This window comes from Melanerpes formicivorus, unplaced genomic scaffold (assembly GCF_026170545.1).
Source record: "Melanerpes formicivorus ecotype bairdi unplaced genomic scaffold, bMelFor1.0.p_v2 SCAF_160, whole genome shotgun sequence".
Lineage (NCBI taxonomy): Eukaryota > Metazoa > Chordata > Aves > Piciformes > Picidae > Melanerpes > Melanerpes formicivorus.
The window spans coordinates 462815-486244 of NW_027142512.1; the positions used below are offsets into that span (position 1 = coordinate 462815).

General features: G+C 54.5%; 1 protein-coding gene across 1 annotated transcript in view; it reads right to left on the bottom strand.

Annotated features, from left to right (window-relative positions):
* Positions 1-23430, bottom strand: part of LOC137457128 (zinc finger protein 850-like) — a 386697-nt gene that overhangs the window by 345928 nt on the left and 17339 nt on the right. The window contains 2 exon segments of the mRNA XM_068168928.1: positions 2126-2333; positions 2499-3035. Of these exon segments, the coding sequence (XP_068025029.1) occupies positions 2126-2333; positions 2499-3035 (745 nt within the window).

A 23430-nucleotide genomic window follows, 5' to 3' on the forward strand; every position in this document is an offset into this window, starting at 1 on the left:
GTCAATACATCAAGGAATCTTCAGCATTCCAGTTTAAATGAGAAACACAACCTCAAAACATACAAAACTGCTATTGCCAGGTTTCTCACACAGGCACAGAGGTTCTCTGAGCCACCCCCTCAGGTGCTGTCCCTGAAAGAGTTGGCTTAATTGCTTTGAATGGGCCTATAAATACACTTGATTCAACTTCTTTCAAAGCCAAGCTAAACACAAACCCTTTCCCCCAAACCATGTTCCCTGCACACACACATACCCCACCTTATTTTTTTGTTTTGAGTTCTTAATGATTCACCCTGAGAACAGGGCGCCCTCTGACCTGACAAATGGACCAACCCCCTGCTGGTATCACGAGATGCCAGAAGGGCAGAGGGTTGAGAACCTCAGGAGTCCTCTCACAAGTCCTTTATTACAGCATTGCAGAGTCCCCAGCATGACAGATTCTTAGAGTGTCCTTAACACCACAAGGCCCAGGAGCCCTTAGCAGAAGTAGCTGCTAACAGGAGTGGAAGTCCCTAAGCCAATCTCTCTTGCCCAAAGTACCTCATTTTGATAGACTTTCTTCCCTCTCCCATTGATTCATGGCAGCAGTAGAATCCAGCCCTGTGTACAAACTAAAGCATGCTCCAATCAAAGGTGCCAGCACCTCTGGCTCATGCAGGAACTTGTTCTTGGCTCCCACAGGAAAACAACTTTGCAGCTTGGAGTTGGTCAGCAGAGAATCAGAGGCTCTACACATGGCCCTTAAGCTGCCCTTGTTTGCAGAACAGCAGCTGCAGGATAGGAAAGGAGGAGAAGCAGGGAATTCTAAAGCAAGGGATCAGCACCACCTGACATCCAGTGCTGGCTCACCAGCCCTAAAGACTTCCTGCAGTGGGGCAGCTCCGCACCCCCAAGCTGCTCTCACAGTTTGAGAGTTTCTCAGGCCCACCTGCAGTTGCACTTCCTTAGCTGCTTCCCAGTTCCCTGCCCAAGTGCCCTTCTGGGGTTCTCTGCACGTTGGATAGCTCCAGACTGTGCCTGTGGCAGTTATTTGTGGGGAGAGGTCTCTCCAGCTGAAGACCATGGCATTTGCACAGGCACTTTCAGCTCCCAAGGCAGCATCTTGAGCACAGGACTTGTGGATTTGTGCAGCAGCTCAGCCAGCTCCAGCTTGTGTAGCAACAGCTCACAGTTCTGCCAGGCACACTGCTTAGAGCTGCAGAGCTAAGTTCAGATCCAAGTGTAAGACAAACATCCTGGGGGAGCATTTCTGGGCACTGTGCTGAGGCACAGCATCCTTTCTTGCAGTGATTTCACTCTTTACACTCTTAAATATCCTGAAAACTCAACACTCAGAGAAATCTCTTCCCACTTCTGTGTGGATGGAAAGGCTGAGGGAAGCCCCAGGTGAGCAGGAATCCATCAGGAACAGTGCTGAGCTAGGGAGAAGACTTTTGGAAGCCCCAGGCCTGCTGCAGAGCAGCAGAGTTCTGTAGTGGAAAGCTGGCAGAAGCTCTCCAAGAGCTTCCAAACACCTCCCTGAGATCCCCTCTGCACCCTCCAAAGATTCTGAAAATCAATCCTAGAACCCTCCAGGCTCCCCAAAACACCTAACATCCCCTGACACAATGAAAAAACCACTGAGATGTCCCTGAGAACACTCCCAGCAAGACACTCTCCAGACTCTTCTGAGAATCTCACTTTGACCTCCCTGAACTGGGCACACAGCTCCAGCTCCATTCCTAGGGAGCGAATGCCCTCAGCATTTGGGCATTGTGGGCAGGAATGTCTGAAATAAAAGCAAACAGAGAGGATTTGGGTAACTTTGGCCTTGTAGCAATACAACTGGGCAATGGGCAGAGGGATTTTTACCCTTGGGGATGAACCAGAAAAAACCTTGTGAAGCTCAGCCCAGCTCCAATGGCAGCTCTGGCTATGCCAACTCAGCACTGTAATTGTTCTCATCAGCACTAACTGGTGTTCAGAAGGGCAGGAGGTGTTTGTTCCTGCAGGACCCCCAGCCTCTGAGAATTGCAGAGGAAAAAAGAGGTGATTTTGGCGGTGGAAAGGCCCCCTCAGAAGGGCCATGATTATCCCAACAGACCCTAGGTGCATCTATTTATGCCTCCCCTTCCTTGCAGGCTGATCTCCGGTATGTGTGCGGCGGTGCTTGCTGAGATTTCCTTTCTGGGTGAAGCTCTTGCCACACTCAGCACAGGTGAACGGTTTCTCACCAGTGTGCACACGACAGTGTTTGGTAAGGATGCTGATATGAGTGAAGCTCTTGCCGCAGGTGACACAATTGTATGGTTTCTCACTGCTGTGGGTGCGTTGGTGCTGGATGAGTATAGAGCCGGCGGTGAAGCTCTTGCCGCACTCAGCACAGGTGAAAAGCCTCTCCCCGCTATGGATGCGGCAGTGGATGGTGAGACTGTTGCTACGTTTGAAGCTCTTGCCACAGTCCCTGCAGGTGAAGGCCTTAGTGCTGTGCACAGTGCGGTGCTTGTGGAGGAAAGAGATCTGTCTGAAGCTCTTGCCGCAGTCCCTGCAGGTGAAGGGCTTCTCAGTGCTGTGCACACTGCGGTGCCTGGTTAGGTTTGCATGCTGAGTGAAGCTCTTGCCGCAGTGGGCACAGCTGTAATGTTTCTCACCACTGTGGATGAGTTGATGCTGGATGAATTCAGTACTCGTGGTAAAGCTCTTGCCGCACTCAGCACAGGGAAAAAGATTCTCTCCAGTGTGGATGCGGCGATGGATGGTGAGAGTGGAGCTGTGTTTGAAGCTCTTGCCGCAGTCCCTGCAGCTGAAGGCCTTCTCACTGCTGTGGGTGAGGTGGTGTCGCCTCAGATTAGAGCTACGCCTGAACCGCTTGCCACAGCTGTCACAAGAGAAGGGCTTCTCTCCAGTGTGGGTGAGGCAGTGTCGGGTGAGACTAGAGCGATGGGTGAAGCTCTGTCCGCAGTCACCACAGGTGAAAGGTTTCTCTCCAGTGTGGGTGCGGCGGTGCTGGATGAGCTCAGAGTTGCAGCGGAACCTCTTACCACAGTCACCACAAACTAAGGGCCGGGAGCCAGGCTGCGGGCAGTGGTGCTTCACTAGCTCTGAGCTATCTGGAAAGCTCTGCCCACACTCAGGGCACTGATTCAGCTCTTTCAGTGACACTGAGGGACCTGCTCTGGCTTCATCCTCCTCCATACATTCCTCCCCCTCATCCTGGTCGCCTTCATTATCATCATTATCCTCCTCTTCATAATTGTCATTCTCAGCATCATCCTCCATCTTCTCCTCCTTTTCCTCCTCATCCTCCTCTACTTTGGGACTGCATATTGGCTTCTCCAACTTGATCTCTGGGTGCTGCTTCTCCTCCCAACTCTTGTCTGAGTCCTTCTGTGAGGCCATACTGTGGGAAGGAGGGGTCACAGCTCTGCAATAGGGAAGATGGAAGCACCTGAGCCCAGGATCTCAAACCCTCAGATCCTGCCTGGGTCATGACACTCCCTGACTCCCAACACCCAGCTGGGGGAGAGAGTACAGAGGGGACCTCAAACCTTCAGTTTCTGCCACAGTGTAGGCTCAGACCTCTAACACCTGTGCTGAGACCCCAGGTTCCTGTGATCAGTGCCCTGAGGCACCCTGGGACATACAAGTGGTCCTGTCCTACTCTCCTCAAGCCTGGTGGCATTGGCAGGGTGGTTCCTGGCCCAGCCTTGTCCTTTGATCTCCCCTGGCTCAGACAATGGAGGCAGCAGCACTGAACAAGGAACACCAAACCACCTCCAACCTTCTCCCACCACCCTCCAGATCCCAACCCACAAACATCATCCCCTGCTCACAACTCACCCCAGCAGCCTGGAGCATTCCTCAACTCCCACAACACCTGATGGGCCTCAGAGCTCCTGGAGAGATGAAATATGCTGCACAGGAGGGGGTGGAGGAGGCTAAGAGCTGCCCTGGGGGCCTAGGATCCTGCTGTTAACCCACTCTGGGTTTCTTACCTGTTGGGCTGCTCCAAGGGACAGATCTGCAAACTCTGCTCTTCCACAGCACACAGGGGCAGGGATGATGGAGAGAAAGGGACACAACTCCTGCCACAGAGAAGCAAAGGGCTCAGAGGAGAGCACAGACCTGCAAGGGATGGCTCAGCACTGCCCAGGACCAGGCAGCACAGCTCAGCCTTGCTGGGGGCAGCTCCCAAGCCCAGCAGCACAGCCACAGCACACAGCCAGGGCTGATCAAGATGGGAGGACTCAGCAAGTACAGAGTCAGCTCCTTGCCCAGCACACAGCCCCCAGCACACAGCTTCAGGCCAGCACCACAACACAGCTGCCTCCACACAGCCTCACCCAGGCCTTGCCTAAAGCTTCCTCCCACTGCCTGCCCAGGGCTCTGCTGGCTGCAGCTGCATTGCACTGCTGGCTGCAGCTGCTTGCTCTGGACCCAGCTCTCCTCCCTGGCCCTTCCCCCACCACACCCACTCTGTGCTCAGCTCTGCCCTGCACACACCTCTCTGCTGCCCACTGTCCAAGAGAAGATCACAGCAGCCCTCAGGACACACACAAAGGGAGCTTCATGATCTCTGCAGATGCAGCAAAGGGGGAAGGGACTTGGGCAGCTTCTTGCTAAACCTCTTCAGCCCTCACTGGGATGCTGGAGGAGTCTCTGGCTCCTGCCCAAGCCTCACACCTCCAGCACCCTTCACACACCTGCAGCCCAAAGAGACTCACTGGAAAGGGTTTTGCTTCCTTCTCTCCCTGATCATTTCTCTCAGCTTGCTCTTTACAGTTCCCTGGAGCTGCCACTCCACATCCCCATGAGAAAATGAGGTTTGGTGGGAGGGCACAGTGCCCATGGGCTGCTGTTCATCTCCCAGCTGACACAGGCAGAGCTGCAGCACAATTCACTCCTTTCACCTCCTCAAATGCTGCCAGATTCTGCCATTCCCTGCACATACATTTGCCACCTGGGCCCTGCATCCTCTCCCCTTCTTGGGGGGACAAGGCCTAATTCCTGCCTGACCACTCCCAGGCCCTTCCCTCATTCCCACCACATCCATGGCCCTGCTGCCTTGGCTGTCCCATGGCCCTGTGTCCCCCACCTCCACTGCCACTGCAGCTGGAAGGGTGGAGTGGGAAATGCTGTGGCTGAGGAAGCATCTAAGGAACTGGGCTGGAAGCAGCAGCACAAGAATGGAAGGGGCCTGAGACTAAAGGCTGGGATCAGCTGGAGGGCTGAAAGAACAGCACCAAGCCAAGGGGGGGTTACAGATGAGGGCTGGGGAGGGACCCTGCAGACACCTCAGGCAGCAACTGATGAGAGCAAGGGGGACAGAGAGGGAGTGAGACCTCAGGTGACTCCTGCCATGGGCTATGGCTGGGCTGTGTGGGCAGGAGCCCTGAGTGCCTGCTTGGGCTGTGCTGCATGTCAGGAGGGGTCAGGGGACTGTCCTGAGCCAGGCAGGGATTGGGGCTTTGAGCTTCTGGGGTCAGCTGCTGCCAGCACCATTGGAGGTAGGAGCCAGGCAGAGTCACACAGCTGCAGAACTAAGCCCTCCCACCCCCTGCAGCCTTCACCCTCCATCTCTCCATCCAGTGCTCCATCTCCACTCACTTGCTGCCCTCTCAGAGTCCACAGGGTCCTACAACATCACCAGGGCTGATCTACACAGCCAGCAGGGCCCAACAGAAATCCCTGGATGAGAGCATGGAGGAGAATCCCTGTGGTGGGTGGAAGGCACTGGGATGTCTTACACCAGAGAGTAGAGACCTCCAGCAGGGACAGCAGAGTCCAGAGGGACACCACAAAGTGTCATCTAGCTTAGTTCATTCCCACAAGGCCTGCACCCACTCTCTACAAAGGAACAGCACAGGATCTCCAACCTCCTTTGCCCTTCCTCTCTGCTCCCAGCAACATCTTCTGGGATCTCTCTCTGCAGAGGAGCTTTGAGGCCTTGGCAATGCTGCCAACTGCAGCCTGCAGTGGCCTGGCTCACCTGGGAGCTGCCTACCAGAATCTCTAACTGCAGCTCTTGGGTATGGGGGAGGAGGGGCAGAGAGGCATGGGGGAGGGGGAAGGCATTTGGGGCCTGGGGTTCTGGCCTGCTTTGGTGGAGCTCTGGAGGAAGCTTTGGCCTAGGGAGGTTGCTTGGCTCCCGTGGCCCAGGCACACTATGGATTGTTGTGGATTGGATGCTTTGCACTGTAGGATGCAGCTCTGAACAGCACAGCCATGGAAACTGCCCAATTCTATCCAACCCTCTGGCCACAGCTTGGCATCAACTCCTTTCACAAGGCTCAAAGAGAGCCTCTCTGCCTCTTGAAACCTAAGGCAATACCCTGCAGAACAAGTTGGAGGAGCTCAAGGGGACAAGCTGCAGAGGGGCCCCAGGGCAACCTCCTGAGCTTCAACAAGAGCAAGGGCAGGGTCCTGCCCCTGGCCTGGCACAATCCTCACAATCAGCACAGGCTGGGGGAGGAGGGGATAGGAAGCAGCCCTGCAGAAAAGCACTGGGGGGTGCTGCTGGACAAGAAGCTGGACAGGAACAGACAGGGGGAGCCTGCAGCCCACAAGGCCAAGGGCAGCCTGGGCTGCACCAAAAGCAGCATGGCCACAGATGGACAGAGGCCATCCTGGCACTTGGCTCTGCCCTGCTGTGACTTCACCTGCAGCACTGCAGCCAGCTCTGGAGCCCTCAACACAGGAAGGACATGGACCTGATGGAGAGGGCCCAGAGGAGGGACACAAAAATGATCAGGGGCTTGGAGCAGCTCTGCTACCAGGACAGGCTGAGGGAGCTGGGGGTGATCAGCCTGCAAAGGAGAAGACTCTGGGGAGACCTAAGAGTGACCTTCTGGTACCTGAAGGGGGCTACAAGAAGGCTGCAGAGGGACTCTTTGAAGCCATTGCCTCTGGTCCTGTCCCTGCAGGCTTTGCAAACCAGAGCAGAGCAGATTGAGATTGGATGTGAGGAACAAGTTCTGCACCAGGAGGCTGCTGGAACACTGCAACAGGTTGCCCAGGGAGGGGCTTGAGGTCCCAGTCCTGCAGATATTCAAGGTGAGGCTGGACAGGGCTCTGGGCAACCTGAGCTAGTGCAGGATGTCCCTGCTGACTGCAGAGGGGCTTGGACTGCAGCACCTTTGCAGCTCCCTCCCAACCCAAACCACTCCAGGATTCTAGGAGTCTAAGTGCAGCCTCCAGGGAGAGCAGGAAAAAGATGAGGCAGAGGAGGACAAGGAAGAGGACAAGGAGGAGGAGAACCAAACTCCCTTCCTAACTCCTCCCAAACCTCTGCCAAATTCCTGGAAAGCTCTTCCAGCTCTGCAGAGTTCATTCTGAAGAGAGCTGAGGGAGTTGCTAGGCTCAGGGATGTCTTGCACACTCTGCACAAATGCTCCAGAAGCTTTCCAAGTGCCCTCAAAACCAGCAGCACAGCTCTGCTGCCACACAATGCCAGGCTGCAAGGGACCCCAAGGCTCAGCTGCTCCAACCTTACCCCTGACACTGGCCTGGAAAGGAGCTGGCCCAGCCCCCTGCCAAGCTGAGCCTTCCAAATCTGCCCTGTAGGGGAATCCACCACTGCCCTGGGGAGAGGATTCCAATGGCTGACTGGCAGGGAAAAGCTTTTGCCTCTGCAGGGCACTGTGCCACTTCAGCTCAACTCTTGCAGCAGCTCTTTGAGATCTGCCTTTGGAGCACCACAAACTGAAGCATTGCAGTGCAAAGCAGCTCAGCTTCAACTTCCAACTGGCTGAACTCTCACATTTTAAACTCAAGGCAGGGGCCAAGCTCACACCCAGCCCCCAAGCTCAGGAACCAGCAACTAAGGTCAGAGTCAGCTCCCAAGCACAAGAATCCAGATCAGAAATGCAGAACCAGCCCCCAGGCTCAGAGCCAGCTTCTAACTTCACATCCAGGCCCCAAGCTCAAGAGCCAGCCACTAAGATCCAGAACCTAGATCTGAAGTGCAGACTGAGCTCCCAAGCTCAGAGCCAGGAAGTAAGGTCAGAACCACTTCCCAAGCTCAAGAACCAGTCCCTGACTTCACAGACAGGCCCTGAGATCAAGAACCACACCCCAAACCCAGAGCCAGCAACTAAGGTCAGAATTGCTTTCCAAGCTCACACCCAGACCCCAAGCTCACAAGCCAGCAAATAAGGTCAGAACCACATTCCAAGCTCAAGAGCCAGCCACTAAGGTCCAGGACCTAGATCAAAAGTGAAGACTCAGCTCCCAAGCCAGCAACTAAGGTCAGAATCACTTCCCAAGCTCAAGAACCAGCCCCTGACCTCACAGACAGGCCCTGAGATCAAGAACCAGACCCCAAGCCCAGAGTGAGCAACTAAGCTCAAAACCCTTTTCCAAGCTCACACCCAGACCCCAAGCAAGAGCCAGAAAATAAAATCAGAACCACTTCCCAAGCTCAAGAACCAGCAGCTAAGCTCAGAGCCAGCCCCCAAGCTCAGAGCCAGCCCCCAAGCTCAGAGCCAGCCCCCAAGCTCAGAGCCAGCCCCCAAGCTCAGAGCCAGCCCCCAAGCTCAGAGCCACTTCCTAAGCTCAAGAACCAGCACCCAAGCTTCAGAACCTAGATCAAAAGTGCAGACTCAGCTCCCAAGCTCAGAACCAGCAACTAAGATCACAACCACTTCCCAAGCTCACACCCAGCCCCCAAGCTCAAGAAACAGCTCCCAAGCTCCCAAGCCAGCAGCTAAGGTCAAAACCCTTTCCAAGCTCAGGAATCAGCCCCCAGGCTCCAGTACCAGCAACAAAGGTCAGAACCAAGCTCCAGAGCCAGCCCCCACAAGCTCAAGAGCCAGCCAGTAAGGTCAGAACCACTTTCCAAGCTCAGAGCCGGCCCCTAAGCTCATAACCAGCCCCCAAGCTCAAGAACCAGCCCCTGACCTCAGAGACAGGCCCTGAGGTCAAGAACCACACCCCAAGCCCACAGCCAGCAACTAAGGTCAGAACCCTTTCCAAGCTTGACAACCAGACCCCAAGCTCAGCACCAGCCCCTCAGCTTGAGAACCAGCAATTAAGGTCAGAAACCTTTCCCAAGTTCAAAGCCAGCTCCCAAGCTCAGCGCCAGCAACTAAGGTCACAACCACTTCCCAAGCTCCAGAACCCATCTCCAAGCTCAATGGCAGCCCCAGAGATTAAAAACCATCCCCTGAGCCCAGAGCCAGCCCCCAAGCCCAAGAAGCAGCCCTGAGCTCAGGGAACAAGCTCCTGAGCTCAGACCCAGACCCCAAGCTCTAGAACCAGCAAGCAAAGTTAGAACTACTTCCCAAGCTCAAGAACCAACCCCCAAGCCCAGAGCCTGACCCCTGAACCCAAAACCAGCAAGTAAGGTCAGAACCAATTTCCTTAGCTCAAGAACCACTTCCCAAGCTCAGCACCAGCCTTCAAGCCCAGCACCAGCCTGCAAGCTCAAGAGCCAGCAACTAAGGTCAGAACCACTTCCCAGCTCAAGAACCAGCCCCCAAGCTCAAGAGCCAGCAACTAAGGTCAGAACAACTTCTCCAGATCAAGAACCAGCCCACCAGCCCCCAAGCTCACACTCAAATCGAACATGCAGACTCAGCTCCTGGGCTCAGAGCCAGCAACTAAGCTCAGATCCACTTCCCAAGCTCGACAGCCAGCCCCTGAGCTCAGTGCCAGCCCCCAAGCTTGAGAACCAGCACCTAAGGTCAGAACTACTTCCCAAGCTCAGAACTAGCCCCTGAGCTCTAGAGCCAGCCACTAAGGGCAGAAGCACTTCCCAAGCTCAAGAACCAGCCCCCGAGCCCAGAGCCAGTCCCCAAGGCCAAGAAGCAGCCCTGAGCTTAGGGAACAATCTCCTGAGCTCAGACCCAGACCCCAAGCCCAGAACTACTTCCTGATCTCAGAGCCAGCCCCTGAGCTCTAAAACCAGCAACCAAGGTCAGAACTACTTCCCAAGCTCAAGAACCAACCCCCAAGCCCAGAACCACTTCCTGAGCTCAGATGCAGTCCCCAAGCCCAGCGACTGACCCCAAGCTCAAGAGCCAGCAACTAAGGTCAGAACCAACCCCCAAGTTCAGAAACAATTTCCTTAGCTCAAGAACCACTTCCCAAGCCCAGAGCCAGCCCTCAAGCCCAGAACCAGCCTGTGAGCTCAAGAGCCAGCAACTAAGGTCAGAACCACTTCTCAGCTTGAGAACCAGCCCCTGAGCTCAGTGCCAGGCCCTGAGCTCAGGAGCCAGCCCCTGAGCCAAGAGCCTGATCCCTGAGCTCAAGAAACAGCCCCCAAGCTCAGAGCCAGCTCCTAAGCTCTAGAACCAGCAACTAAGGTCAGAACAACTTCTCCAGATCAAGAACCAGCCCACCAGCCCCCAAGCTCACACTCAAATCTAACATGCAGACTCAGCTCCTGGGCTCAGAGCCAGCAGCTAAGGTCAGAACCACTTCCCAAGCTCAGGAACCAGTACCCAAGATCAGACCCAGACCACAAGCCCAGAAGAACTTCCCAAGCCCAGCACCAGTACCCCTAGCTCAAGAACCAGCAACTAAGGTCAGAAACCCCAAACTCACACTCCAATCAAAAGTGCAGACTCAGCACCCAGGCTCACAGCCAGCAACTAAGGTCAGAACCACTTCCCAAGCTCAAGAACCAGCTCCCATGCTCAGAAGCTGCCCCCTAGCTCAAGAATAAGCCACCAAGCTCAGACCCAGCCCCCGAGCCCGAGAGCCTGCCACTAAGGCCAGAACCACTTCCCAAGCTCAAAGCCAGCCCCTGAGTGCAAACACCAGCCCCCAGCTCAGTGCCAGCAACTAAGGTCAGAACCACTTCCCAAGCTCAAAGCCAGACCCTGAGTGCAAACACCAGCCCCCAGCTCAGTGCCAGCAACTAAGGTCAGAACCACATCCCAAGCCCAGAGCCAGCCCGCGAGCCCAGAGCTCAAGAACAACATCCCGAGCCCAGCCCCAGCCCCTGAGCTTGAGAACCAGCAACTAAGGTCAGAAGTCATTCCCAAGGTCAGAGCCTGCCCCCAAGCTTAAAACGCAGCAGCCAAGCCCAGAACCACTTCCCTAGCCCAGAGCCAGCCCCCAAGCCCAAGAACCAGCAACTAAGACCAGAACCACTTCTCGAGCTTAACAACCAGACCCCGAGCTCACACTCAAATAAAAAGTGCAGACTCAGCTCCCAAGCTCAGAATCAGCTCCCAAGCTCAGCAATCATCAGCCAACAACACACCCAGCCCCCAAACCCAGACCCACACCCAAGTTCAAGACCCAGCTCCCAAGCTCAACTTCCTGCCCCTCTTGGGGGCACCACAGCTGCACACAGCACTCCAGCTGGCAGCACACAATGCTGCCAGCACAAAAACCACTGCAGCAAAAGCCTCAAGCTGTGCTCAGCTGCCAAAACCAAAGGGACCTCAACTTGGCCACAAGAGAAAGGACCAAACTCAGCCAAGACACTGAGCCAACACCCAAGGCTGCACAAAACAACCAGCAACAGCTTCCAGCAACAGCAGACCTGCAGCTGGGCTGCAAAGCTCTGCAGAAGAAAACCACTCCAGAAGGGCTCCAGGGCCCCAGGGATTGCAAAGCCCAGGCTCTCACTCTCCTCCTGCACAAGGAAAGCTTCACTTGCCCACAAGAAGCCAAACACTTCCCCACACCAAGCCATCCACACCACTTGACTTTCAACCTCCTTCAAGCCCTTGCCTGGCAGCAGCACTTCCTCAGCCCACAGCTCCAGCAACACCACAAGGCCTTGAAGGCTCTCCTGCACTCCACACCTCTCAGCCACACCCACACCCCTTGGCCACCCACAACCCAACAAGCTTCCTGCTCACCACTTCTCTTCCCAAGCCTCACCTCCCTTGGGCCCTCTCAGCACACCACCAACTGACCCCAGAAGGCTCCAGCTGACAGCACTGCTTGCTAGAATCCCAGGCACTTCCAAGGGCAGACTAGGAGCCCAGAGGCAAAACCCAAACCTTTCCCCTCCCCACAGGACTCTCTCCCATTTCCCATTCTTCCCAGCACCTCCAGCACCTAAGATGCATTTGCTCTGGGGCAGCTTCCTCACACAGCCACACAATTGCCTGGCCTGCAAAAGACCTCTCTCAGCACTGAGGCCAACTGCCAGCCCCAACACCACCAGGGACACCAAACCATGGCCCCATGGCCACACCTTGCTGCAACACCTCCAGCCATGGCCACTCCACTGCCTCCCTGGGCAGCCTCTGCCAGGCCCTGACCACTCTGCCACCAAACTCATTCCTCCTCCTCTCCAACCTAAGCCTCCCCTGACACAATTTCAGGACACTTCCTCTCCTACCACCTGAGACTAGGCACAAGAGCCCAACCCCCACCTCACTGCAGCCTCCTTGCAGGCAGCTCCAGAGGCCAAGAGGTCTCCCCTCAGCCTCCTCTTCTCCACACTAAACACCCACAGCTCCCTCACCTGCTCCTCTCAGCCCTGCTCTCCAGACCCTTCCACACCTTTCTTGCCCTTCTCTCCACCTGCTCCAGACCCTCAAAGTCCTTCTTGGAGTCAGGGGCCCAAAACTGACCCCAGCATTCCAGGGGTGGCCTCCCCAGGGCCCAGGGCAGGAGGACAATCCCTGCCCTGGCCCTGCTGGACACAGCAGTGCTGAGACTTGCAGAGCACTGCAATTGCTTTGCTCACTTGCAGCAATCATTTCCTTCCCTTCCCAGCTCAGTGCACAGCAAAGAGCAGCAAGGGAATTGCTTTGGCTTCTGCTGAAGCTCCTCCAAGGAAGCTGCAGGACTTCTCACCACCAAAGCCATCAAGAACAGGCTGCCCCCAGGCCAAGCCAAACCTTTCAGTCCAAGTCCATGCAGTTCCTCAGCCACAAGCAGACACTCAACAGCTCAGCCTCATTTGGCTGCCTGCCAGCAAGCATTTCCCCAGGGGCAGAGCAGCTGCAGCACAGCAGTCTGCTTCTGACCATGCTTCCTGCCAGCACAGCTGACAAAAGCTCTGCACAGCTCTCAGCCTGCAGCCACACAGCAAAAGCTCCTCCTGCCCTGAGCCTTTCTGTGCTCAGGAGGCCTGCAGAGAAACTGAGAAGCACTCTGCAACCCCCCAGGGAATCTTTGTGCCTCAAGAGCTTGCAGAGCACAGAGGCCTTGGATGCCACCACCCCCAGCACAGCCAAACCGCCCCACAGCTGACACCAGCCCCAGGCGCTCCCAAGCTCAGGCTCAGCACAGCACCCACGCCTGACACCCCCACGGCACCCAGCACACAGCCTGCCCACAGCTCCCCCCCGCGCCTGGCCCTCAGCCCAGCCGCTGCCCTTCAGCACAGCAGCCGCCCGGCACCTGCCAGCACAAAGCCTCCAAACCCCCAGGGCTCCCCCACACACCCCCACAGCAGCCTCTGCTGCAAGCCACACCCCACGCTCACCACCACCTCTCCTGCACACAGCAGCCCCCACAGCGCCGCTGCCACCTCAGCTCTGCTGCCAGCCCAGCCCCCAGCACAGGGACACAGGGACACAGGGCCAGGGACAGCCCCTGCAGCCCACCAATGGCTCCGCCTGCAACACAGCAGCAGCCAAAGGGGGCCTGCAGCTGCCCCCACCAGGGGGAGGCAGCAGCACAGCACCACAACGAACCCCCAAACACACCCACCCCGACCCAGACCCACACACAGCTCCCCACAACCGCACCCACCCCCTCGCACCACCCCACCACTCCCCACTCCAAGCCTCACCACCCCGACCCACACCACACCCACACACAGCCTCCCCCACCACCACCAACTCCTACCCCCAAACCCACACAGCCCTACGGGCTCCTCACCAGCCCCTCACACGCCCCTCTCCGACCCCAAGCCCCCACCCAACCTCACACACGCCCCCACAACTCCACAGCCCCCAACAACCACCCCCCACAGCCCCACCCACACCAGCCCCACACCTCACCGAGCCCTCCTCAAGCCCAGCTCCAGGACACAGACCTCAGCCCTACCGCAGCCCAATGCCAACCCCACCAGCCGCTCCCCCAAGCCCCAAGGGATCCCCACCCCAGCAGCCCCCACTCTGCCCCGCGCCTGCCCACACCTACCCCACAGCCCAGGCCAAAGGGGCGCACAGCAGCAGGAAGAGGAAGGAGGAAGAGCTCGGAGCAGAGGCAGCTGCCGACTGCCGTCCCCTGCAGCCTCCTGGCAGCCTGGGCGAGCAGAGAGCGATGCAATGGAGGCCCCGAACCGCCCACGTTGCAGCCCAGCCCAGGCGGGGGCTGGGGCCGCAGGGGAAGCCCCGCCCACGCCCGGGCAGCCTTAGCCAATGAGAGGCGGCGGGAGCGCGGCAGCTCCTCCCCCTGGGCGCTGCCGAGGCCCAGCCAGGAGCTGCCCCTGCCGGCCGCGGCCGCCATTGGTGCTGCCCCGTGGGGAGCGGCAGCGGGGCCGGAGCGCGGGAGAAGTGCCGGAGGTGCTGGCGGGCGAGCGGCAGCTGCCGGCTGGTGAGCTGCGGCGGGGCGGGAGGGGCTGAGGGGGCCGGGGAGCGCTGAGGGCGGCGGCAGCGCAGCGGGGAAGGCTCTGGCTGCGTGGGGCTGCCGGGGGCGTGTGCGGAGTTGGGGGTCGGGAGGGGCGCGGGGGGCAGGGGGCTCCGTGGGGCTGGGGCAGGCTCGGGGAGGGTGAGGAATTGTTCTGTTTGGCTTGGGCCAGGGGCAGGGGGGTGCCGGCGGGGCTGGGGGCCGCGGGGTTGGCTCCTGAAGCTCTTGGCTGTTTGCAGTCTGTGCTGTGCAGGATGTGCATTGGGACAGCAATGGGGGGGGGCGGTGAGCTGTCAGAGAGCGGCCGGGAGGGACGGGGTCCAGAGTGCAACTCTCATCCCAGCCCTGCTGCCCGCACTCAGCACCAGGCGGGGCTGGCACTGGCACTGGGGGTGGAGCACAGCCCTGGGAGGAGAGGCTGAGGGAGCTCTGGGGTTGCTGAGCCTGGAGAAGAGGAGGCTCAGGGCAGACCTCATTGCTGTCTGCAACTCCCTGAAGGGAGGCTGGAGCCAGGTGGGGGTTGGTCTCTTCTCCCAGGCAAGCAGCACCAGAACAAGAGGACACAGTCTGAAGCTGTGCCAGGGGAGGTTTAGGCTGTGTGTTAGGAAGAAGTTCTTCATAGAGAGGGAGAGATTGGCCATGGGAATGTGCTGCCCAGGGAGGTGGTGGAGTCTCCATCCCTGGAGGTGCTTAGGAAGAGCCTGGATGAGGCACTTGGTGCCATGGTTTAGTTGATCAGATGGTGCTGGGTGAGAGGTTGGACTTGATGATCTCAAAGGGCTCTTCCAACCTGGTTAATCCTATCCTATCCTATTCTCTCCTCTCCTATCCTTTCCTATCCTCTCCCATCCCATCCTCTCCCATCCCACTGACTTAGAGAAAGACACACAAGAGACTCAGTAAGTTTCTTGTATCATGCTTCTGTTCTGGCTCCTGACACAGGTAGAATCATTTCAAAAGACCTGTGTATCTTCAGAGAGCTTTGGGCAAACTTTTATACAGAAAGTTATCTGTCTATAATGGCAGAGGTCCAGATGCTTCCTATCTATACACAGCTTATCTAGCTAAAAAGAGCAGAAGTACACATATCATGCAGGTGTCCTTTATCTTATACAAAAGATCATCTTGTCCAAGACTAACAGAAGTGAATCACTGACAAATCCTGTTACTCCTTATCTACCCAAAGGCTGTCTGCCAACCCCTCTCCCCCTCCCTGCATTCCAGCATTTCAGCTAACAAGCAGAAAGTTCTTTATCAACTCTGTTGTTCTGTCAATGAGACTTTTCTGTTCATCCATTCCCCCCTTTCTCACAGCCAACAGTATATTCCTATACTCTATTTTCTTAAGTCAAACTTTGGACCCAGGCTTTCTGAGCTCTCTTTCCCATGCTGACAATTGTGGAAGTTACTATCAGATGTAGTCACCCAGTCTGATGCCCCCCAAGTCCAATTCATTGAGGCTACCCCAAATAAAGGGGTCCTCATTTGGCCTCGAGGAAGTTCAGTGCATATCCAACAGTTAGGGAGATTAGTTTGCAAAGCCAATTCTTGCCTAACATTTAAGTACATATTGCCTTCCCATCCCTCAATAGTAACAACCAACAAACAAATCACAGTTATCGATACAGCTTGAGCTTCAGGGGTCCCTGGGATTCGAGTTTCCACTCTTTTGCTGAGGTCTTCTTGACTCTGGTGTGGTGAATCCAAGCAGCTTGTTCCTTGATTTTGATGGCTGTGAAGGATGTCAGTAACACCTGATATGGTCCTGTCCCCTTGGGCTCCAGAGGGCTCTCTGAAAGAGATCTGACACAGACATAATCTCCAGGTTCCACATCATGGACTGGTCTGTCTAACCCTCTCACATTGGTTCCAATCACCTGTTTGTGAACAATGCTCAGGTTCTTATCAATCTGCTGAACATACTTGTTCAACCTTTCCTCTCTAAACTGCCCTGGTTCAGAAGGGTCCATAGTTCCTACTGCATAAGGTCTTCCAAACAGGATTTCAAATGGGCTCAACCCTTCCTTTATTCTTTGTTTAGTTCGAATTCGCAACAGGGCAATTGGTGATGCCTGTGGCCAAGGCAGGTTTGCTTCCTGTCCAATGTTTACTATCTGGTTTTTGATTAAATGGTTCATTTTCTCCACTTGCCCACTCGAATGTGGACTGTAGGGGGTGTGGAGTTGCCAATCAATCCCTAAAGTTTTGCTCACCTGTTGTACCACCTTGGCCACAAAATGAGGTCCCCTGTCTGAGGAAATAGCAGCAGGTACCCCAAAACGAGGTATTCTCTCTTGTGACACTGCCTTAGTAACCTCCCGTGCTTTGTTTGTGCGACAGGGAAATGCTTCTGGCCAACCAGAGAAGGTGTCAGTGAGTACCAACAGGTGCCTGGATCCCCCCTTTCTTGGGGGCTCAGTAAAATCAATTTGCCATTGTTGTCCTGGATCATTTCCTTTGCTAATTTGTCCCAGTCTAACTCCTCTTCTTACTTTGGGGTTAGCCTTAAGACACACCTCACATTGCCGGGCTGCCTGTTCGACCGTGGTGCATAACTTCCGTGCTATACACTCCTGAACCAATTTTCGATACAGGGCTTCTGTTCCCCAGAGAGTCTTTGCCTGTTCCATCTGAACAAAAGCCCAGAGAAGGTTCGTGGGAATGATTAATTTCCCATCCGGTGTCCTGGCCCAGCCCTTTCCTGTCCTATTCCCCAAAAGGTCTTTAATTAATGTCTGATCCTCTGTGCTATACACAGGTTCTGGCTCTTTTTGCTCAATGGACAGTTTACCATCTGGGATCAAAACAAACTCTGACACCTTCCTCCCCTCCCTGGCCACCCTTTTAGCTGTTTCATCTGCCAGTCTGTTGCCTCTTTCTTGACCAGTATTCCCTTTTTGGTGTGCTTTGCAGTGCATGATGGCTACTTTGCTTGGCTTCTGCACTGCTTCTAGCAGCCTCAGTATTTCTTCTGCATGTTTAATACCTTTTCCTTGAGATGTCAACAGTCCTCTTTCTTTCCAAATGGCTCCATGGGCAGGTACCACCCCAAAGGCATACTTGGAGTCAGTCCATATGTTTGCACTTTTCCCTCGGGAAAGCTCAAGAGCTCTGGTCAGTGCTATTATCTCTGCCTTTGGAGCAGAGGTGTTACTTGGTAGGGCTTCTGCCTCGATTACCTCTTCCCCTGTAGTTACAGCGTACCCAGCTTTTCTTTCTCCCTGGATCACAAAACTGCTTCCATCAGTGTACCAGTTATGGTCTGCCTTTTCTAGGGGTTCTTCCTTCAGGTCAGGTCTGCTGGAATAAGTGGCCTCAATTGTTTCCAAACAATTGTGAGTAACTGGTTCTCCATCAGCACCCTGGAGGAAAGAGGCTGGATTGACAAAGTTAGCAACTTTCATTTCTACATCATCCTGCTCCACTAGGATGGCTTGGGATTTAAGAAATCGTTGTGGAGACAGCCAGTGTCCTCCCTTGGCTTCTAGAACAGCAGAGCTGGTGTGTGATACCAGGACTGTGATCTTCTGCCCCATTGTGAATTTGCCAGACTCTTGAATGTTAATTGCAACTGCTGCCACAGCCCTCAGGCATCCTGGCCATCCCTTGCTTACCTCATCCAGTTGTTTAGAGAGGTAGGCCACCGCCCTTCGGTAGGGTCCTAAGGTTTGTGCTAGGACTCCGAGTGCTATCCCTTGGCTTTCATGGGAATACAATCAAAAAGGTTGAGTGACATCAGGTAGGCCTAGTGCTGGTGCCCTCATCAATTCCTTCTTTAAGGTACGGGAAGCTTGTTCAGCTTCTCCATTCCATTGCAAGTCCTTATCAGTCTCTTTCAGTAATTCACAGAGGGGTTTCACAAGCAGGCCATCATTATAAATCCACAACCGGCACCACCCTGTCGTTCCCAAAAAGGTTCGGAGTGCCTTTACTGTGTTTGGAAGTGGAACAGAACAGATGGCCTCCTTTCTTTCAGGGCCCAGCACTTGTCCTGCTGTTAATTCATATCCCAAGTAGGTTACTTGCTGCTGTACTCTTTGGGCCTTCTGCGGGGAAACTCGGTACCCATGAAGTCCCAGGAACTTCAGCATACTCACAGTCCAGCTTTCACATTCCGCTCTGCTCTGGGTGGCCAGCAGGATGTCATCTACATACTGTAGCAGAGCTCCGTTGCCTTCTGGCCTGTTCCGCTTCTCTAATTCTTTTGTGAGCTGATTTCCAAAGACAGTAGGGCTGTTCTTAAATCCTTGGGGCAAGACTGTCCAAGTTAATCGACACTTTCGGTTAGTTTCTGGGCTCTCCCATTCAAAGGCAAACAGTGGCTGGCTCTCAGGGGCCAGGGGTAAACAGAAAAAGGCATCTTTTAGATCCAAGACGGTAAACCATTCTAATTCTGTTCTCAATTGAGTCAAGAGGGTACATGGGTTTGCCACCACAGGATGGATATCCTTTGTTATTGTATTTATAGCCCTTAGGTCCTGCACTAACCGATACCCTCCAGCTGGTTTCCTTACAGGTAAAATTGGAGTATTGTAAGCTGATTCACACTCTGTTAGCAGCCCATACTTTAAGAATTTTTCTACAATAGGCAAAACTCCTTCCCTATCTTCTTTCCTTAAGGGATATTGTTTTAATCTAACAGGTTGAGCTCCAGGCTTAAGATCTATTATCACAGGTAGGGCATTTTTGGCCCTTCCAGGCTGCTCAGTGTCCCAAACCCCAGGATATACTTGATCTTTTATGCTTTCTCTTATTCTGTTTTTCTCTTGTTGAGGCCTCATTAATGCCAGACTTAAAACCTCAATCAACTGTTCCTCCCTTACTCTGAATTCTACCTTCCCCTTATTAAATTTAATTTCAGCTCCCAATGCTTCCAACAAATCCCTCCCCAGCAATGACTTTGGGGCATTTGGCATCTATAAAAACTTCTGTAAGCCCCAGGTTTTATCATATTTATATTTAAGTGGTTTAAAAAATATGTGCCTTCTCAGTTTGACCTGTAGCCCCTACCACAGAAACACAGCTCTCATCCAGAGGCAGCAGTGCTTGATTGAAGACTGAAAAGGTTGCTCCTGTGTCAACTAGGAATTCCAGTTTATTTTCTTGTTCCCCTAGCTTCATTATAACCAGAGGATCTGCTAGGATCTGTATTTATAGTCTCCTCCGCTCCTCCCTAATCATCCTCTTCTAGTTGTGCCTGTATTCTGTTTCTCTTGTTCCTCTCTGGACATTCTCTTTTCCAGTGTCCCTTCTTTCTGCAAATCGCACACTGATCCTTTTCCAACCGCACTCTATTAGTCCCTTTAGTCTCCTTACTTTCCTGCAACGCTGCTACCAACATTCTCTTCTCTTTTCTCCTACTTTCTTCTTCCCTGTTAGAGAATACTCTCCATGCTACATCCAAAAGTGCCTCTACATCCCTTCCCTGCGGGGGTGACAACTTTTGCAGCTTCTTTCTGATATCACTAGCAGATTGCCCAATAAATAGGTGTGGCAATGCCAGCGAGGAGCAGTGTGAGCAATCTGGCAGTGCAGGCCTAGAGCCTGACATGGTGGTAGGCCATGCTCAGCATAAATGCAGAGCCAGCTAGCAGTGTAGCAAAACAGTGCTGTGCCTGCAGCATGTTAGTAAAACAAGACACTGGTAGTTATAAACATGGACAGTTGTCTTGGGACAACAGGACATGCACCTGCATGTGTCATTAGTAGTTGGACCAATAATCTGTAATAGTGCAATGTGTTGTCATCATAGGGAACCAATGAAGCCATGTCAACAGGGCACTCCGAGTTTATATAAGTTGTAGCAGTTGCCTTGCTACGCATTTCTGCCTTTCCTGTCTCCTGTTTCTTCTACACTTTACAGTGCTATACTTGCACTACAGGCCTGCTCTACAGGCCTGCACCTCAGGCCTGCACCATCGGCCTGCAACACTGAAACAATAAAGGAACAATACTCGATCATATTGGTCAGCCGTATTGATTCCCATCTCCATCACCCTGATAAATAGGCATACCAGTTGTTGTATACCTACTTCTGATCCGGGGTCAAGAGAGGTGTTTTTCCTCATGACTTCCCTCAGCTTATCTAAGAATTCTGAGGGTGATTCACCAGGTCCTTGTCTGACTGAGTATAACACAGACCAGTTAATTGCTTTCGGAATGGCTTTTTCTATTCCCCTGGCTACAAACTCCCGGTATTCCTCCAATCTAGTCCTTTGCAGGGCATTGTTCGTATTCCATTCTGGATTTTGGAGTGGAAATACATCTCCAATGTTTGCCCCCCCTCCCCGGGTTTGAATTCTTTCTGTGGCTAGCTCCATGTTACAGTTTGAGCTGGGTGCCCCCCTGCAATGTTTACTTCCTGTATCCAGAAGTCCAGCCCAGGGGTGGACACAGGAAATTATGTAGTATTTCATACCACAATCCTTTGCACCACTATAAGATCCAGGGCGGAGTCTAGCACTATCTCTTTTCTTCCTCCTCCGTCAGCCGGTAGCTGGGGGAGATGTCTCCTGGCTTTGGGCCTGGCTAGGCCCAAGGCCACGGGGGGATGGGCAGTCTCAGATCTGGCCAGCTGAGACTAGCCTAGCAGTGGGAGGGGGAAGAAGGAGCCCTGAGGGTCTCGGGTGTACCCTCAGGTAGGGATGGGATCTCTCTGGGTCTGTTTTGGGAATTTTTTTTTCTTGGCACTGTGCTTCTGCTTTTCTGTAAAGGTTCACTGCTTTCTATTTAAACTTTCCATCACTTTTGCAATCCGTTTGTCTGAGTGTTTATTGTTGCCGGGGTGGGGAAGGGGGCTGCCTCAACCCTAGCACATTCTTGGTAGCAGAGGATGGTTAAGGTGGGCAGAGGATCTGCCCCCAACCCCTTTACATTCTTGGCGAGCCAGCCAGGAGAAGGAGTTGGTTATTGTGGCTACTCTGCAGATCGGATTGCAAAAGATAAGAGAGTTTAAATTTAGTTCTGGGCGTCGGTTTGGTCTTCTAGCAGTTGGGGGCTCATGTGTTGTGTTGGGGCGATTGTGTGAAGTTCTCGTGGATTGCAGGGGGACTCCTGGTGCGTGACCGGTGGCCGAGAGTCCCTCCTGCTATTTTCAAGCAGGGGTGGTTCTTAACCACCGGAATGGGGGCACCGCTTGAGAATGCGGGACCTGCCTTCCCCCACCTTTATACTTTGCGGAGCGGTAAAAGCGGCAGGGAGTGAAGTGGGGGAGGAGCAGTGGCGAGCAGATCAAAGTCAGGTCCGTTCTCGCTGCGGGGTAGGGCCAGCCGCGGCGAGCGGGCGAGCTCGACTCCCTATGGGCGAACGGGGACTCCAGCTGAAAGCTGTTCTCAAGGGCCCTGAGGACGTGCTCATGGCTTTTGCTGGATGAGGCGTTTGAATGCCCGAGGGGTGGAGGCGATTTTGATTCTGTACCGCGGCGGCAGAGGTGGGCGGAGCCCTGCTGTGCCCTCGGAGCGGCGGCGGCGGTCCTCGGCCGTCCGCTTGAGCTGCGGTGGCGGCGGGACCGGCCGTGCGCTCGGGCTGCGGCGGCGGTGAGCACAGCCGTGCGCTCGGAGCGGCGGCGGGGCCGGCCCTAGTCTCTTCCCCGACTTTTTCGGACGAGTTCCGAAAATGGCGCCGAGCACCTGGCTCCACCTCCCTTCTTCTCACTAGGTTGTGGTGCAGCCCCTCCCTCCGCCAGGGGAGGGTTGTGTTTTGGATGCTGTCACGTCTCGGTACGCGAACGCCTAGCGGGAAGGCGGTGCACTGTGATAAGCATCTGTAGAGCCTCGGGCCGCGGCTGGAAGCGGTCAGCACTGGGCTTGGGATAGGTCCGTGCAGGGTTGTGAAAGGCTCAGCGTGCTGTTTTCCTGGAGGGGTGGAGAAGCAGTTAGAGCCTGATTGTTCTGACTGGCTTGCCCCAGGGGGGGAAACATGCCGCTGAGTAAATAGAGATGGGAATAAAGGTTTGGTTGAGAAGTTGTGAGGTTCCTTCCAGGTGACCAGGATGTCCAACGGATCCATGAAGAGCTTGCACCACAGAAGACTGAACTCTGCATCGCTGAGAGGTTCTACTAGATGAGGGAAGAAGAACTGGAATGGACGGACACTAGAGCCTGAATGAGAGACTGTTTGGGTGGACGCCCAGATGAAGATATGGACTTCGCCGGACATGTCATTGGAAGATTTCTGATTTAATGATGTGTTTGGGTGCAAAGATTATGGTATGAAATAAGGGGTGGCATGTTGCAGTTTGAGCTGGGTGCCCCCCTGCAATGTTTACTTCCTGTGTCCAGAAGTCCAGCCCAGGGGCGGACACAGGAAATTATGTAGTATTTCATACCACAATCCTTTGCACCACTATAAGATCCAGGGCGGAGTCTAGCACTATCTCTTTTCTTCCTCCTCCGTCAGCCGGTAACTGGGGGAGATGTCTCCTGGCTTTGGGCCTGGCTAGGCCCAAGGCCACGGGGGGATGGGCAGTCTCAGATCTGGCCAGCTGAGACTAGCCTAGCAGTGGGAGGGGGAAGAAGGAGCCCTGGGGGTCTCGGGTGTACCCTCAGGTGGGGATGGGGTCTCTGGGTCTGTTTTGGGATTTTTCTTTATCACTGTACTTTTGCTTTTCTGTAAAAGTTCACTGCTTTCTATTTAAACTTTCCATCACTTTTGCAATCCCTTTGTCCGAGTGCTTATTGTTGCCGGGGGGGGGAAGGGGGCTGCCTCAACCCAGCACATCAGCACAAGCAGAAGCTGTGTGCAGACACAACAGCAAACAGAGAAGTTCTTCTCTGCTGCCCATCAGCACACAGCAGTCACTAACTCCCTGCCTGCAGGGCTCTGACACATGGAGTAGTTGCTCTGCAGGACAGACCCCAGGCACCAATATCCCCACACTTCCTTCTCTCACTTAGCTTCTGTGTCTCAGCTGATGTCATCTGGCATGGAATACCACTTTGGCCAGTTGGGGTCATAGTATCA